This window comes from Myodes glareolus, chromosome 19 (assembly GCF_982192425.1).
Source record: "Myodes glareolus chromosome 19, mMyoGla1.1, whole genome shotgun sequence".
NCBI lineage: Eukaryota > Metazoa > Chordata > Mammalia > Rodentia > Cricetidae > Myodes > Myodes glareolus.
The window spans coordinates 6,140,970-6,158,930 of record NC_142044.1 but is presented as its reverse complement, the minus strand read 5'-3'; the positions used below and the strand labels follow the sequence as shown (position 1 = coordinate 6,158,930).

The following is a 17,961-nucleotide window of genomic DNA, read 5'->3' as shown; positions in this document are numbered from 1 at the left end:
TTCGGAGTTAGCTGGCACATATCTGCCAACCCTTCAGTGTGGTTTTTATTCAAGAGCTTTAGCTACTGAATGAAGAGAGAACAGAAAGAAACCACCAGATGGAAAGACCATAAATATAAGCATTATTTATAATACCACCACTTTATACAAGTGAACAAGCCAGGCTTTCGAGAAGTCGTCCAATTAATGTCAGTGTTCAAATGCCACAGAGCTGGGGTTGGATCCCAGCAGTCAATACCGGAATTTATGCCATCACCACACGTAACTGTGCATCATACAACTTCCCTCCTGGTTGTCACAACTCCAGAAGCATACAAAGTGTTTAGTTAGCCAAGTGGGACCGTTGATCCTGTCTAGTTTGTGAGGTGGGAACCTTTAACCCTTCTTAGTATTTAATTAATAAAATGAAGACCATTATCCCCTTGTAGTATTGAATTAGTGATACTAGAAACAAAATACATTAAAAAACTTACATTGAAAACCTTTCCGGTGTCACCCACTCCATTGGCTGACATTTTAACTAGCCACTGCTGACGTGTGGTTAGAGTAGTGATCTTTATTACACTGCTTCCTTTTTCCAATTTTGCTACCAGTAAGGCTAGCATTCCATGAGACTCTGTAGAGACTGCATGTGTGCTGCTGCCACAATAAAAAATGTTGTGTGTGTGTGTGTGTGCGTGTGTGTGTGTGCATGTGTGTGTGTGCGTGCGCGCACTTCTGTGGTGTTCATTTCCTAACGTGGGAGGACCCAGAACTGTTTCCTTTGGGTTGTTACTGAAAACATGGAAATTTAAGTGATGCATTTGTTAAAATATTTTTGATAGCAGGACACCTAAATTAAGTTATCCGGTTCAGCTGACGTGAGTCAGAAACATCCAAGGTAACAGCAACAGAATGTTCAATTTGACAGAGATTATCATCTTTTTTTTTTAACTTCTGGAAAGAACTGTGTTCACGCAGGGACGAGGATATGGAGAAGAAGCAGCACCAGTGTCTGTATTTGGGGTGTGAGCGGTCCTGATGGCACGGATGCTTCTCTGATGTCTTCAGTGTCTGTATTTGGGGGTGTGAGCGGTCCTGATGGCACGGATGCTTCTCTGATGTCTTCAGTGTCTGTATTTGGGGTGTGAGCGGTCCTGATGGCACGGACGCTTCTCTGATGTCTTCAGTGTCTGTATTTGGGGGTGTGAGCGGTCCTGATGGCACGGATGCTTCTCTGATGTCTTCAGTGTTTGTATTTGGGGGTGTGAGCGGTCCTGATGGCACGGATGCTTCTCTGATGTCTTCAGTGTCTGTATTTGGGGGTGTGAGCGGTCCTGATGGCACGGACGCTTCTCTGATGTCTTCAGTGTCTGTATTTGGGGGTGTGAGCGGTCCTGATGGCACGGATGCTTCTCTGATGTCTTCAGTGTCTGTATTTGGGGGTGTGAGCGGTCCTGATGGCACGGACGCTTCTCTGATGTCTTCAGTGTCTGTATTTGGGGGTGTGAGCGGTCCTGATGGCACGGATGCTTCTCTGATGTCTTCAGTGTCTGTATTTGGGGGTGTGAGCGGTCCTGATGGCACGGATGCTTCTCTGATGTCTTCAGTGTTTGTATTTGGGGGTGTGAGCGGTCCTGATGGCACGGATGCTTCTCTGATGTCTTCAGTGTCTGTATTTGGGGGTGTGAGCGGTCCTGATGGCACGGATGCTTCTCTGATGTCTTCAGTGTTTGTATTTGGGGGTGTGAGCGGTCCTGATGGCACGGATGCTTCTCTGATGTCTTCAGTGTCTGTATTTGGGGGTGTGAGCGGTCCTAATGGCACGGATGCTTCTCTGATGTCTTCAGTGTTTGTATTTGGGGGTGTGAGCAGTCCTGATGGCACGGACGCTTCTCTGGTGTTTTCAGCACTGAGCAGTACCGCTCACTGCTCACCTAGAACGATAAAGCGTTAGCGACATTTGCTCACTCGTCTTCCCGTATTTTACGTCGCAAGAATAACATTTTTAGAGAAATCTGTGCCCATATATGTCAAATACAGTCCTTGTTTAAATGTACAGAGCATGTCTGTCTAGCCCCTGTTCCTGGAGTTTACAGTTTTACATGCTGTAGACCTGACAGCGTTTATGTAGACATGCACATGTATGCACGTAACATACTAACATGCACGCCAGGTGGTGGAGCTGGCGTTCGCTGTTTGGCCATCTCATCTGAAATCCACAGTGTACCGCTTTTCTTCCTTCAGCCTGTTCATGTTTTCTGCTCTGGAAAAAGGCTTCATGTAACGTAGGTCTGGCATTAAAATCCACAGTTTCATGTGCTCCTTTGAGGCTATCAAGCACGGCTGTAATTTGTAGATGTGCCCAAGCCCACACCATGGTGCTGCTCCGAACTGCACAGCTTTCACTCCGGCTCCTCTGCTTGGAGTGCGAGGGTTTGGGCAGTGGACACTGCCCTCTGACAAACCGTAGTTGCTTAGCAAATGTGTTTCTTCTCCCTTTAAAATGAGTAAGTTGTATGTGGTAAAGAAGTAGACAGGATCTAATGGTTCTAGCTTTCCACATGTATGATTTACTTTGGTGGGCAAAAATAAATGGTACTTATATGGTATTAAAACACAGTGATTAAAATAAGCGTGGTCGGGTTTGCGCGTGTATTCAATGTCTTATGCCCCTGCTTCCACCCGTTCTGTTGCGTTGTTTCTAAGCGAGGGGCTGCGCGTGTATTCAATGTCTTATGCCCCTGCTTCCACCCGTTCTGTTGCGTTGTTTCTAAGCGAGGGGCTGAAGCAGTTCCTCTCATTTGAGAGCACAGCTGTGGGACTGAGCTTGCTTCTGCTGGAGCTGTTTCATTCTGCAGTGATAGCTCTGTGCTTTGCCCAATTGGAAAAAAATGAACAACTGTTCAATGTTATGTGTCATGACATGGTTTCATCTTAGGAATCATGACAGCTCTTACGTATTCATCTGTCAGTGTTTTGAGCATCTGCTCTTCTGATCTAGAATATGTTTGTAAAAAAACTAAGTGGTTGCCAAGGTTGCCGGATAAACAGACTATCTTCTGACACCTCTTAATGAGGTAGGGATGAATGTTGGGTGATGATCCCTAATCCTGGAAGTGCAGTGTATGAGGTGGGATGTTGGGCAATAATCCCTAATCCTGGAAGTGTAGTGTATGAGGTGGGCTGTTGGGCGATAATCCCTAATCCTGGAAGTGTAGTGTATGAGGTGGGCTGTTGGGTGTTGATCCCTAATCCTGGAAGTGCAGTGTATGAGGTGGGATGTTGGGCAATAATCCCTAATCCTGGAAGTGTAGTGTATGAGGTGGGCTGTTGGGCGATAATCCCTAATCCTGGAAGTGTAGTGTATGAGGTGGGCTGTTGGGTGTTGATCCCTAATCCTGGAAGTGTAGTGTATGAGGTGGGATGTTGGGCAATGATCCCTAACCTAGAAGTGTAGTGTATGAGGTGGGCTGTTGGGTGTTGATCCCTAATCCTGGAAGTGCAGTGTATGAGATGGGATGTTGGGCAATAATCCCTAATCCTGGAAGTGTAGTGTATGAGGTGGGATGTTGGGCAATGATCCCTAACCTAGAAGTGTAGTGTATGAGGTAGGGTGTTGGGCGATGATCCCTAACCTGAAAGTGTAGCACTCAGAAAAGGAAGGTTGTTGGTTACAATCTTGCAGTTTGTTTTCTGTGTGTTCAGTCGGAAAGAATTCTGCTTCCACTTCCACTTCCACTTCCACAACTGGCTTCAAGAAAGAGCTGGGCATGGCTTAGTGGTAGAGTGTTTTCCCTGCAAGCACAGGATCCTGGATTTGTCTCCAGACAAGCAACAATGTTGGGAGGATGATATTTGATGGAAAATGATTAATAATAAAGTGAAAATGTCTCCTACAACATGAATACCAGAAGGGACTCCATTTGCTCTAATCTGAGGGAGCGGACACCTTAGTGCTTTCCAGAAGTCAGGCTTGTAGTAGGTGGCGGTGGCGCTTGGCAAGTTCCTTCTGCTTCTGTGGAAGGAAGTGTAGAACTCAGTGGCTCCAGAGTGAGAAATAGTTGTCCCTTCTCTTAAAACTATTAAAACCATGAGAAAAGGTTGAAAGGTATAAAAGACAACAGAAGACCTTTGTTAAAGTGGAGCACGGGGCATCACGGGACAGGCTCTGAACAGCGTGTCCTAACTCTCTCTCCTCTTCCTCAGCTCGGTTCCTGCTCGTTCCTCCTGGTGCGCTCGGCTCTCAGGGGTTGGGAGATCTCTACATTGCACTGTATTGTGATTTCCAAAATGGCTTGTCTTACTCTTTTTTGTACATTGTTATAAAAATTGAGTTTCTGATAATTGAAAGTCATTCTGTAAAGTTTTCTCTTAAGAATGTGAATTTTTTTCTATGAGTTTTACCTTGGAAATTAGTTTATTTATTATGTTTAATTTTAGGAAATGGGGCTCTTGCAGAACTTTCTGAAAATGTGCATATTTCTGGGATGTCAACTGGTAAGTCATCTTTTGTAATGTTTAAATTTCATGCATGACTTATATGGTAAATATTGAAAGCCACCTGCTATCTTATGAAGTGATATTTGACTATAAAAATTATTGCTGCTTTTCACAGCATGTAATAAGGAAGGAAGGAACTGGAACACGGAGAAATTCTCATAAGATAAAGTGATATTGCATGCCTGAGGGTTGGTTATACTTTTCCAAACAGACTATGTAATTATTTTCATGTGAAAGTTAAACCAAGAGAAAAGTCAGCTCAAGTAGAATTAGATATTTTCTCTCCATGCAAACTTGTGTAAAATGAAATTAATTTTGAGTGTTATCTTTAGAATTTACAGCCTTAGAAATGAAGTGTCTGGTTAGATGTTTAGGTGAGATAGAGCGATACTCCACAAGAACCTGCTTACTTGTGCACACAGTTGGTTGCGCAGAGGCGACCCATTAGCATCCTTGGCCCTGTGGACCCAGAAGTCAGCGAGAGGAGCAGAGTCTTCACCCACCAACGCTACAGCTCCACGACCACAGGCCGTGGCGGCACAGCTATGGTCTATGGATGACCTCCGCGTGCCACTGCATTTGCCCATTAACTGTAGTTACCAACGTATCAAAAACTATTTTTCCATGTATGGAAATAGTTTACTGTTAATAATTACTAATAATTCTTCATTTCCCTCTATTATTGATAGTTAGAAGTCACACCACAGTATCAGTCTACTGAGTTTCTATTATAAGTTTTACAGTTCTTGTGTTTTTTTCTTCCATACAGCAAAATTGGAAGTTTGTTGTTGGTTTTGTGTCTCTGACTTTGTATTCAGGATGTCAGTGCCCCTACCATGTGCTCTGGTCAGTCTGTGTCCACACACACACACACACACACACACACCCGGTCTCCAGAAATCAAAGTCGTCTTCTTTGTTCTTCCACTTTTTTTCACCTTTTCACAGGCATTTAATTGTGTGTCGATTTTATACCTCAAAAAAACCAAGGTTTTTAAATTTTATCTTATTTATTACTGTATGAGTTTAGCACACATGAGGAGGCCAGAGAACAGCTGTGGGAGTCGGGTCCCTTCCACAGTGGGCTGCGGGTGGAAACCAAGCACTTTTACCCCCCCCCCCCCGAGAATTGTGATTTCATTGACAACTCACAATAGGAAATAGTATGTTTACAAATATTTTTATTTCTTCAATCAAAGGCTTGTTGTCTAATTCAGAAGTTTTACAAAACTTATCTCAAGACTCCTTTCAGATGTTGGTTCTTTCAGCCTGCCGTAGCAGTTTAAATTAAGCAGATGGTTTAAGAAACAGCAGTTTCCTCAAAGTTCTATGTAGACAGAAATTTCTATCCCAGCCAGTTCTGCAATCATTCAAATAAACACAGACAGGCTTATATTAATTATAAACTGTTTGGCCTATTGCTCAGGCTTAGTACTAACTAACTGTTACAACTTAACCCATATATGTGTGTGTGTGTGTGTAGCCACATAGTTTGGTACCTTTTCTATATGTACCTTATCTATGTGTAGCTTCATGGTTTGGTACCTTTTCTCAGTAAGGCATTCTCATCTTGCTTCCTCTGCATCAGACTTGCAACTGTGTCTCTTCCTTTTCTCTTCCCAGAATTCTCCTAATCGGGTCATCCCATCTATACTTCCTGCCTGCCAATCAGCATTTTATTAAACCAATATGCGTGACAGTTCTTTACAGTGTACAAGAGCTTTATCCCACAGCAGGTCTCGAAGCTGGAATTCTAAAGTTAGGCGCTAGCAGGGTTCATTCATGCCGCTGGAATGGAGCATCTCCCTGTGGGCTCACTGACTCTTCGGGAATACTTAGAGGAAAAGATAAAGTCTCTCTTCCTCTGTAAGGACCCTTACTCTAGTGCTGTGGTGACCGCTCTGTTCCAGTGGAAGTCTTGAACACACAAACTACAGCTCCTTTAGTGTCAGTAACTCTAAGCTTTGGTTATCAGGACCCTCAGATCTTAGTATTACAAGTCCTTGATAGTTTGTGTGGCAAACTTTTCCTGGGTAGACACCACACACACACACACACACACAGTCGACCTAGTCACCCTAGATAGCGAGCCCACGACAGACCACCAAAGACCAAAGTGGTAAGCGATTGAGTTTTACTGGGATTACTTTCAAGAATATGAGTGAGGGGTTATTTACAGGAGCACAAATGACCCAAAGCCTATCCCACAAGAGTGACAGCTCACAGAGTCTGGGATCCTGGAGCACACTGCACAGTTTGCAGTCAGCTCAGTGGGCTGGAGGGTTTCCTTTCAAGGTGGTTCCGTTGATCTGAACCTCTTGCAAGCAGCTGAACTGGTTTCTGTCTCTTTGCATCAGTCGATCTGCTCTGTCTTCCTTGCAGATTGACTCATCTGAGCGCTTAGTTGTCTGAGAGCACTTCTCAGCTGTCCTTACTACTCTCGGGAAAGACGGGCCTAGTAAATACTATCAGTTTCTGGAACTTCCTGAAGCTAATTGTGTTGTTCACCCTCCGTGTTAAAGAGCTTTCCTACAGGATGGAATGTTATAGCAAGGGAGGAAATTGCTGGACAACAGATAGTTCCGGAACTCCTCCAGTTGACTGGGTCTGGCCGCTCCTCTGTGGTCTTGGCTCTCTACATTCTGCCCCATTGCTCCCTGGAGTCTTAGGCTACTGCTTGTGCTTGGGCCCGAGGCTCACAGTCTTGGGAGTTGTTGATGAAGACCTCAGATAGATCATAAACTGTGACTGAGTCTGTTCGCGTGAAGGAGGCGGCAGTACCAGGGGAGCGGGGCACAGGATGAGCAGAGGCTCTGGAGAGGGCGAGAGCATGCTGCTTACGTCACCAGGTAGACATAGCTGTTGTGAACGGAGCAAGTGCTCCAGTAGACCTGCTTGGAGGAGGTCAGAGGCTGTGTGGAAGTAGCCATTGGCAGGGGCAGGGTCATTCAAGGGTCTTGTCATTGGAACGGTCACAGGCAGGTGTTCTAAAGCAGAGCAGTGGCCATGACAACTACGGGGTTCCCGAGGCTGAGGTCAGTCTCCTTAGGCACCGCCTGTCACCATCTGCCGGCTCCAGCTTCCCCCACCTGTGGGCAGGTCATCAAAGGAGCATAAAGAGCCAGGACGGAGGCAACTGCCGTGGCCCTGGTGAAGATGGCACTGTGGGTGCCATTCTGATAAACCTTCAGGAGCAAAAGCAGTATCATCCACAATCCCACTGGACTTGGGAGCCATGGAGACCGTGCTTGTTCTCAGGAGGCCTTTACCATGTCTAGCTTGCCTGGTTGAACGTCTTCAGAGTTAACCCCTACCCTGCCCTTAGTGGGAGCCAGGTGCCTCTGGTCTGTCTCATTTCTGAGTAGGAAACCATCTCTGTTCAAACTCAGTTACCTCTTTTAAGACTGTGTTCAGGACACAGGCATCGTTCAGTGGGTGAATGCCCTTCCCACCATGTTCAGTCCCCAGCTCCCACATGGAGAGGGGGGAACCAGCTCCTCCTGCGTGTGTCCTTCTGAGCTCCACACAGGCTCTTCAGTTCGCATGCCCCCATACACAAAAGGAGTAAATGTGCAAAAAATGTCCTCAAATATTGGGAGCAGGTCCCCGGCATATGAGTTCTAAGGGGGGGAATGAATTTATTTCATAACAAGAAGCTTGAAGAATTGGAATCTTCTGAATAGAAACTGAGGAAGAATGGATAAGGGTGCAAAGGAGAGATGGGGTTGGGACTGGGAGGGGAGGAAGGAAGAAGGAGGAGAAGCAGAAGTCAGGTTGTAAAGATAAATAATAAAATACATATTTAAAACAAAAGAATTGAGGTCTTGTTTTGTTAGCAGTTCTGAGGGTTAGGCCCAGGGCCTTGAGCGTGGCAGGCAGGTGTTCTTCCTACGGCTCAGCCTCACCGCTAAGTCTGTTATTACTGCTGTTGTCGGGTGGGCAGATGGGCACTAAAGACAGGCTCTGTCGTCCACACTTTCTTCCAAGTAGCTGTGGCTAGTTGACTAATCCTCCTGCCTCCACCTTTCAAACGCTGAGATTGAGATTACTGATCTGTGCCCCCAACCCTTTGTGTTGTTTTTGAAATAGGGTCTTACTGTGTAGCCCAGGTTTTCCTGCATTCCAGTCCCCCTGCCTCGCGAGGCTAGTGCTGGAATCACTGTTCCCAGCACCATGCCCAGTAGGAGCTGGTGTTTGGTTACTACCAGGGTTTACTGTATTAGGAATTAAAGCTGAGAAGTTGCCTTAAAACTTACAAGTTTGATTTACAATAACAAGAATGAGTTTACTGCGATCTTGTGACTATAGAAGAGTTTTATTAGACTTTTCAAGACAAAAGTGTCAACGGTATCGTTGTTTCATAATATTGTAAAGCCTTTATTGATGGATTTAAAGTAGCTAGGTTCTCAACATCTGTTTCTGCATTCAGTCTTTTCAAACATAAGTTTTTATTTGACACATGAAAATGATCTAATTGATACGTAACTAAAAACGTATAGGTGTATTTCAACAATCTTTTTCAGACAACTGTTACAAAAGTCCAACCTGTGGTAGCTTCTCAAGGTTAGCCACAGTTGGAATCTGAGTTCATGTGTGAGCTTTCTGTGCTCTGTGAGGCTGCAGTCTGGTTGACTTTGGCCTCTGAGTGCATTTTCATGACCGTGTATGATCCTATAGTATGTCAGTCACTTAGTACTGTTTGCTGAGTTGTATGGATTAATACGGAATGTGAAAAGCCACAGAAATTTGGACATATCCAATATCAAATTGTAAGTTTATTGTCAATGCATCAGGACTGAATTATACTTCTTACTTTTGTCTGTTTGCTTGAGATCAGAGTTGCTGGACTCTTGCTTAGTATTGCCTTTGCTCTTAGTAAATTCCTGTTGAAGAAACATCAGCAGAAAGCCACGCTTTAAAAGGAGTCAGATGTGTTCTCTCTGTACGCCTTTCTCCACTTAGGAATTGCAGACACGTGTAGATGGACTTATTGTTTGCCAGGGCTGCCATAGCAAAGCACCACAGACTAAACAACATAATGGGTTTTTCATGGGCGTGGAGGCTAAAAGCCCACAATCAAGATGTGGCAAGAATAGTTTCTTCTGCATTCTCTCTGTGGCGTTTAGATGCCATCTTCCTGCATCCTGCCTGGGAATCTGTCCTAATGTCTTCTGAAGTTACATCATAATATCCCACCCATGTGACTTCATTTTAACTTAATTACCTCATCAAAGAGTCTCCATGTAATTACAGTGACACTCTGAAATACTGGCATTGGGACCTTAAAAAACATGAATTTTGAGGACAATACAATTCATCCCATAACAATGTATATTTTAATCATGGATTTATACATCAATAAAAAATCCATTTCAGAAGACAGCAAAACCTTATTAATATGGAATTTTTTCTGAAAGTTAGTCTCATAAATATTATTCTTCTATGAAGAACAGCATATAAGACCCAACCCTAGTACATATTAAAGAGGATAAACGGGTATTTTCTCAAAGGCTTTGGCCTGTGAGGGAGACTGTGTGTGCATTGTTATCCCTTATGTGAAGTGTTTCCGATTTGGAATGTTTGGGGACTGGGATGTTCATATAGTCTATTAATTAGACATCTCAAACATCTGAAATCCAGAATGCTCCAAATCTATAATGGCAACAACAAAAACTTTCAGATTTTAGAGCATTTTTTGGATTTGCATTTGGAGATTAGCAAAACTCATGCTGTAAAGGTTTCTGAACGGAGCTGGTCCCAGGCTGAGATGTCTCTCCTGAGCAGACTCTAAGGAGAGTATGTCTTCCTTTGAGGACGCCAAGCTCGCGCGTCTGTGGTGCAGCCACCCCGCCCTCAGCCTTCACCTCAAGCCTTTCTGCTCTGCTGAGTTCTGCAGCCCCCTCTTCCAGCCCCCTCTTCCAGCCCCCTCTTCCAGCCCCCTCTTCCAGCCCCTCTTCCAGCCCCCTCTTCCAGCCCCCTCTTCCAGCCCCCTCTTCCAGCTGTCCGCACTGTAAATTGACTGAAGGTTTAAAGTTAGGTTCTTCTTTATCTAATTCGTATACTTTGAAAATGTTTTTTTTTAAAAAAAAAATTATTTTACCACAGAAAAAGTCAGGACCATCTTAGGCAAATCAGGGTGCATTGCACCCTATATGCGGTGACTTTGTTTTATTCTACAATAAAACACTGATGTGGACCTTGTGCCCAGCAATAGTGGGAGTAAATGCCTTAGTTACTTCTCCACTGACAAATTACTACGAGAGAAAGAGTTTTTTTTAGCTCAAGGTTCAAGGGGCTGGAAACCATGGCAGCAGGGGAGCTTGAAGCAGCCTGGCCAATGGTGAAAGTGGACTCAACAGGCTTCTACCCCCTTTTATTTTTATTTTTTTGCCATTTATTTTAGTTTATTTTGATAAAAGACTTAGGATTTAATCAGAATTGAATATATTAATGGTATATTTTTTTAGTTTTGTTATTTATTTATTTATTTATTAAAAATTTCTACCTCCTCCCCACCTCCCTTTTCCCTCCCCGTCTCCACCTCCCCCTCCCTCTCTAGTTCTAAGAGCAGTCAGGGCTCCCTGCCCTTTTTTACAGTCAAGGTTCCCTGCCCAGAGAATGGCCCCTCCCACAGTTCAGGTGACTCTTCTCACTTGAGTTAATGTAAAGTAGATCATGCCCTACAGGCATGTCTGGCTGCCTGTCTCCAGGTGCTAGAGGTTTTGTCAGGTTACAGTTCACAGGGACCCTCAGAGTAGGTAATGGGTCTCCAGGAACCTACCTAATGGGAGAAGTGAGCATGTGTGAGCTGCACCTGTGCTGTGTCCTACCTGAGAGACCCTGTGGGGAGTCATTAGCACATTTACAGAAGGCCCAGAGATGACATCTGGTGGAGAGAGAGTGAGCTGGCCCAGAGAATGGCAGGGCGCACCTGCTTAGTGAGTTCCAGAAGGAGTGTCACTGTGTGGCTGGTGGGACCGTCTTGGTCCCCACGCTTGCACCTTTTGTTCTAACAGACTCCTTTCTGTCATTTTCTTCCTCTGAAAACTTGGTTAGAGATAGAAACTTGTCTTTTGCTCATTTTATGACTACAAGTTGACATAAGAGATATTAAATTATAAAGTCTGGTGACTGACTATGATAAAAAGTATTAAATATCATATTTTTGTATTTTTTCTTTTAACTTAGAACTATTTATCTTTTTGCTTTTTCATTTTTTTAAAGTTTAATGAAAGTACAATTAATGAATAAATAGGATTTTTGAAAAATACCCTGATTTAGAAGCAATCAAAAGTAGGAAAAGAATAATCAAATATTAGTTGTTTGATTCAGGTCAATATTATAAGTTACGGTAAAATTTAGTTTAAATAAAATACATCATTAAAAATCAAATACACTTGTTTACCGTGTACAAAGGGCTTGTTATAATCAAGCTGACCTAAAACGTGGCTCCTTCTGTGAAATAAAGATGCTATATTTTGGTTTTTTTTTAAATATTTTATTTATTTGTTTATTATGTATGCAGTATTCTTTCTGCAGTCCAGAAGAGGGCACCAGGCCTCATTACAGATGGTTGTGAGCCACTATGTGGTTACTGGGAATTAAACTCAGGACCTTTGAAAGAGCAGGCAATGCTCTTAACCACTGAGTCATCTCTCCAGCCCCTGGCTATTTTTTTTTTTTAAATAAAGAAAATCACCTATGGGTTGAATAAATGACTCAGGTTAAGAACACTGCTCTTCCAGAGGTTGAGTCCAACTCCCACAAGCACGTCTTGGCTCCCAACCATCTCTAGCGGGATCTGGTGCCCTCTTCTGGCTTGCACAGACACATGCAGAGTACTCACATATAAAATATAAATAAATGAATTATATTCTTTAAAAGAGAAAGAAAATCACCTGTTCTCCTTAGCCTGTAGCGTATTGCACTGAGAAGAGAAGCGAAAGCATTTCCCTCTGGGATCACTGAACCAAGAACAAGTCCAAATGTGAATTCTACTTTATCTTCTCTGTGTTCTCTGCCTGCCCTGTGAGTCTGAGTCTGCACCTGCCTGAAGGCTTGTGAATCTTGTCAGTCTGTCCCTGTGTCTGTCCCTGTGTCTGTCCCTGTCACTGTGTCTATCCCTAACAAAGGGCCTCCTCTGTATTTACTGAACAGCACAGAAAGCTAAGGGAGGACCCCATGACTCACATGGAGAAGGAGCAGGGAACACTTTACAGAAATCTGTGATAGCATTACAAGGGATTAAGTCATTTACTTCAACTAATCCAGATGGCAAAATCATTGTTTATTCACCAGTATCCAGCATTCATGGTGGATACTCTCCGAGAGGATCCCTTCAGTATCTGTATCTGATACTTTCTGCAAATGACATGTAGGCATTGCTCTGGGCTGGGGCCTGGGAGAGCACATAACCTAAGACTGCAGCTATGCATTCACTGTCAAAGCTAATTACAGGGGAACTCCAAGGCAAGCGAGGATTACTGCATTATTCTCTTAAAAGTAACTTAAACAGACAGGCTGAGCACACAGCAGGCTGGCAGTCTTAAGTGACCTCAGGATGTGTTGATAACTCTCCCTATGAGGTCCAGCAAAAGTTCAGTCTCTTGAGATGTAAGATGTTTTTGTCATGATGTCTCTTGTCCCAGTACATGTGGGACTTTGATTTATATCATATGTGCCTTTTCTGTGCTTACCTTAAAATACATTTTCACTTGAATTATAAGTGATCTTATTTAAAGTTTATGGACTACTTGTTATTTGTCTTTGTGTTTATGTCCATTATGAATGCATGAAGTTCCCACCATGCAGGGTTTGCCATTAATGTTTGGAGCACATCACTGGCCTTGTCCAGTGATTTCCCCAGTGTGGATTGTGCTGCAAATGATATGTGTATTATTAGGTAATACATTTTGATATGAGCCTTATGCTTTTATTTCTAAGACTATACTCATAGTCTGAAATTCTGGTAGAATTGCTGCATCCAAAGGGGCTGCAGCAGCTGTGTGCAGCGTATGGAGGCATTACATTAAGTGTGATTATTTCTTGCTTAATATTTTTCCTTGTGCTATTTTTATCAAGTCCTAACCTTTCACTTCCCCTACTCTGTTTTTTAAAGAAGAAATTAATTGTTCCTCCTTTTGATTCCTAGCCTAGAGGTGTAATGTTGTAAACAAAAAGAGTAAGATTGACTTCTTTTTATAATTAGACAAAAACTATGCTCGTTTTTTAAATTCTGATTGTTAATTAGAACAGATTTTGGAGCTTAATCCTTTTACAGCTGAAAGGGTTTTTGTTTTGTTTTTTTCATTTAATTTTAATGTTAGGACTGGCATGTCATGTTCGATTCAACAGTGAGACAGCTCTGTGTTCCTACCTTTTAATATCAATAGTCGAATGCTCTAAATGAAGTTAGTTTATCTAGAATCTATTCTATATTTGATATGAAATCTTTTATCAAGCAGAACAAGCATATGATAGCTAATAAAAGAATACTGCTTCCAAAATTCTTTAGTCCTTGCTAATACTGTTAGGTCTCAAACCTGGGACAAATGGCTTAGGCAACTATTTAACATATCAAAGCAGACAGACGCTAGCCAGCAGCTTCTCCCAGCATCCCTTAGTCTGTACCTGTCCCTGGGCCCTCCTGGCTGGCATCCCCCTTTCCCTACCCTGGACTCCTCAGCCCAGGGCTGCCCCTCCCCCAGCTGCCCTTCTCTAGGTCATCCAGCTCTTTGGTTACCTGCCTCTTTTGCCTGTTCTTTGGGCCTCCTGGCGGCTGCACCTTGTCCCCTCTCTCCCCTCTCTCTACCCATGCTCCCTCCTCACGCGGCCCAGGGTCATGTCCCCTCTGAACTCCCCCAGATGCCGCTACCTCTGCCCACGCTTCTTCCTCGTATCCTTTCCTCCACCAAACCTGGGACCAGTCGTGTTCCTTTCCTTTTTATTTATTTCTGTCATTCAAATATTATTAAGTAAGTGTGAACTTCAAATAGTTTTTAAGCATTATTTTTTTAATTGCCAGCACTGAGTCTTTCAAAATCAGGCTCCTTCGTTGTCTTCGTGTGTTTGCATTTTCTAGCTACCTGTTCTGAGGGTTAGAGGTCCAGCACGCTGCTGGTCCCAAAGCCTCTTTCAACTGATGCTTCCGTTGTAGCCTTATGAAAGATGGGCCGGCGTGTGGACTTACTACGGAGTAGCAGTTGATTCGCACATGAGTTAATGATTTATGATAGATGCAGCATTATGGTCACATGACATGTTTTTTAGCCACTGCTTTAATTTTAAATATCATAATGTAGAATTTTACAGTTTCACTGAAGAACATTTAGCCTGATGAAATATTAATTCTAAAGGCTTGTAAGTAAGGAATCTAAATGAAAATAAAACTTACATGGCAATTATCTGATAGTGCTATATATTTCATTTTAATACAGAAAGTTACATGAGTGAACAGTGGTCTTTGTACCTCTCCTGTGGGGTTTCAATAATATTTTACAGTTCTTCAATCAAGTACCTTGATCTTTTGCTGAAGCAACCAAGAAGAATTTCACAGTTTTATTTGACCAGTGCCTTTTATCTGTTTCAAATAAAGACATGAGAAGTTGCTATGTTCTTTTTGATAATGAATCCACTAAGATTTTTAAGATTAGAGAATATGAAGTAGAACTTAATCGAAACCCAAGAAACTCCTTCGGACAAAGAAAGGGGTGGGGATGCAAGACAGGTTTTTGAGGAAGGTAGCGCACACACTACAGAATGCTCTGGATTGGCCACCTTCCCGGAGCCTCTGGATGGAGTGCTCCAGAGGTCATGGTGGAGCTCCCCGTGAGCCTCAGGGAGGTAGTGGAGATGCCGTACCTTTTATATTCTGTGCTATGTAACTTCATAATTGTTAATTCATAAAATTGTTAATATTTTACTATGCAATAATGAATTTTATTTTAATATGTAATGCAATCATGTTTTATATATTCTCAACTATCTATTAAATATCTGCTTTAATAAGATTATGTGTGTTTTCATGTTACATTATCATATTGAACAGTGAATAAGGTCCCTGGAGTGCAGCCTGTGCCGTTGAGAGGGTGTGATGCTTAGATGATGGATGTGAGGTGTGCAGTGTGCATCCAGGAGCAGGGCCAGGGCACTGAGTGGGCACCATCCCCTTGAAGGCATAAAACAAACACATTCATATATAGATGATTTCTCTTCTGCTCTTACCCTTTGAGAATAATTTTTCCAAGTGTTTTGCTCATTAGTTAATTGTGCTAAATCTCCTGTGTGGTGCTGTACACAGCCAGCCGTTTAATGGGTACTTTAGTTTGGGCATTTCAGAAGGGTGGTCCTCTTGTGGGCCTCCTCACAGTGGAGAACATGCATTAAAGGCTGGTGGAGCATAGGGGAGGTGAAGGAAGACAATGGGAGGCTTTGTGGTCTGCAGCTGCAGCTCCCGCTCAGTGGTGATTGCAGGACCCCGTCCCTTCTCTGCTTGCCATGAGGCTTCACAGGTTCCTACCATGTTATCTTACCTAAGACCTAGAGTAGTGAGGCCATCATTGGACCATAATTCCAGAAGCATGAGCTAAAAGAGTCTGTTGTTCTCGGTAAATTGATTATCTCTAGTACTCTGTTATTCTTACAAGAACCAGCCGCAGGTGGGTGAAGTGGACTTTTGCTACCAGCTTGCTGAAATGGCCCAGAATAAATAAGGGGACTTTTTGATCTTCAGTCTCACAGATAGAATGTGGTGTCCAGAACAAAGGAGTGATAGTTTTTAATCATACTCCTTCCCCATTATTATATTCATTTTTGTTTATTACTCTTCAGAAAGGACACAGTGACTTAGATATGAATGTATAGTGTGTCATAGCTGATCGAAAAATCATGAACTCTAAGGCCATTGTTTGCCAAGTACTGCTTCCTGCCGCATCTCTTCTAGGCTTCCCGCGAAAGTCACCGTAAGCTCCAGAAATGGGCAGCTTTCCCTATTCGGGGACTAGGAATAATCACTGGCTCAGCATTGAAATCTCCAGTGTATAAATCAGAACAATGGAGGTACCGTAACAATAGTTCTTATGCCCTCACAGGGAAAAAAAATGCCCTCGTGGCTTTAAAAGCTGAATAAAAAGGTGAGTCTTCCCTGTTCTTCTTATCTTGTGCTTTGCCAGCAGTTTCAGAATTATTCCTAGTGCTTAGAATCTTTCTAGGGAATGGTTAATTTCTTACAGTGTAACTATATTCAGCTTCGTTGCTCTCATACCGTGTTTTGCCCTGTGTCCAGAGCTCTTCAGTGTGTTGTGCCTCTTGTGACTATTGGGCGTCTGATTTTCCTACCACATAACATTTTCTTATTCTTTGTCAGGAACATTAATGGTCTTCAAGACACCATGAAATCACCTGCTTTGATTAGAGCTGATGTCCAAGCAGAATAACATGGTTCTTGAGAAATGCCACTGAGAGTGACAGGAATGATTGTATTGATATATCCATCCTTACATATCTGCGCCAATGCAGGAAAGTATCCATGTGTGTTAGAAACACTGGGTGCAGGATTTCTAATCATTGGTGTGAGTGACGAGAGCCTTGGGAAAAACAGAGTACTGTATTTTCCCACTTGTACTCATTTTATGGTGTAAGATTTCCCACTTTAGACTATTAAGTAACATTGCTAGAATCCTAGTAATCATTTCCACTGAAGGAAGTGTTTGGGTTTTCTCTGGGGGAGGGGCATTGAACCCAAGGCCCTCTAACCACCTGCAACAGCTCTACCACTGAAAGACACTCTCAGCGGTTCTGATTCCCCTTTTAAAAGATTATGGTGTATTTTAAATTAGGCGCATTTATGTTTGAGTGCAGGTTCCCATGTTCAGAGGTGTCCAGCCCTCTGGAGGCAGAGTCAAGGCAGCCACAAGCCGACTGCACGGGCGCAGAGAACCAGTACTCTGACAGTACAGGAAGCGTCTCTGCAGCCCCCGCCGACTTCTGACTTGGAGTACTCCTTAGGGAGTACTTCACATACTCAGTCTCCTCAGCCTCAGTGTGGACAGTTCCATGAGGACAGAGCTCTGCTGGGGTACCACGTGATCAGACACTCACTTCCGGAGTCTAGACCAGCAGAGGCTCAAGTGAAGATACTAGGTGTGTGTGGCAAAGTGAGAAGGTAGAGGAACTGGACTTGGAAACACATCTATCCGGGAGCTTTTCTGCTTCCAGTTCCAGTGCAGGCCCCCTTCCTTCTCACAGAGGGCTGTCCTCCTCCAGACGTGGCACCTCACAGAGGGCAGTCCTCCTCCTGACATGGCACCGCACAGAGGGCCGTCCTCCTGATGTGACACCTCACAGAGGGCCGTCCTCCTCCTGAGATGGCGCCTCACAGAGGGCTGTCCTCCTCCTGTTGTGACACCTCACAGAGGGCTGTCCTCCTCCAGACGTGGCACCTCACAGAGGGCCGTCCTACTCCTGACATGGCACCGCACAG

General features: G+C 43.6%; 1 protein-coding gene across 3 annotated transcripts in view; it reads left to right on the top strand.

Annotated features, from left to right (window-relative positions):
• Lrp12 (LDL receptor related protein 12) overlaps window positions 1-17,961 on the top strand; it is an 84,742-nt gene that overhangs the window by 39,715 nt on the left and 27,066 nt on the right. Inside the window, exon 2 of one of the 3 annotated variants that reach the window (XM_087898760.1) lies at window positions 4,423-4,479. The exons of 1 other annotated variant lie outside the window; for it this stretch is intronic. In XM_087898760.1, the coding sequence (XP_087754886.1) occupies window positions 4,423-4,479 (57 nt within the window). Of the gene's footprint in view, window positions 1-4,422; window positions 4,480-7,211; window positions 7,331-17,961 lie in introns of those variants that run through there. One more of the 3 variants, XM_087898762.1, reaches the window with a different exon arrangement.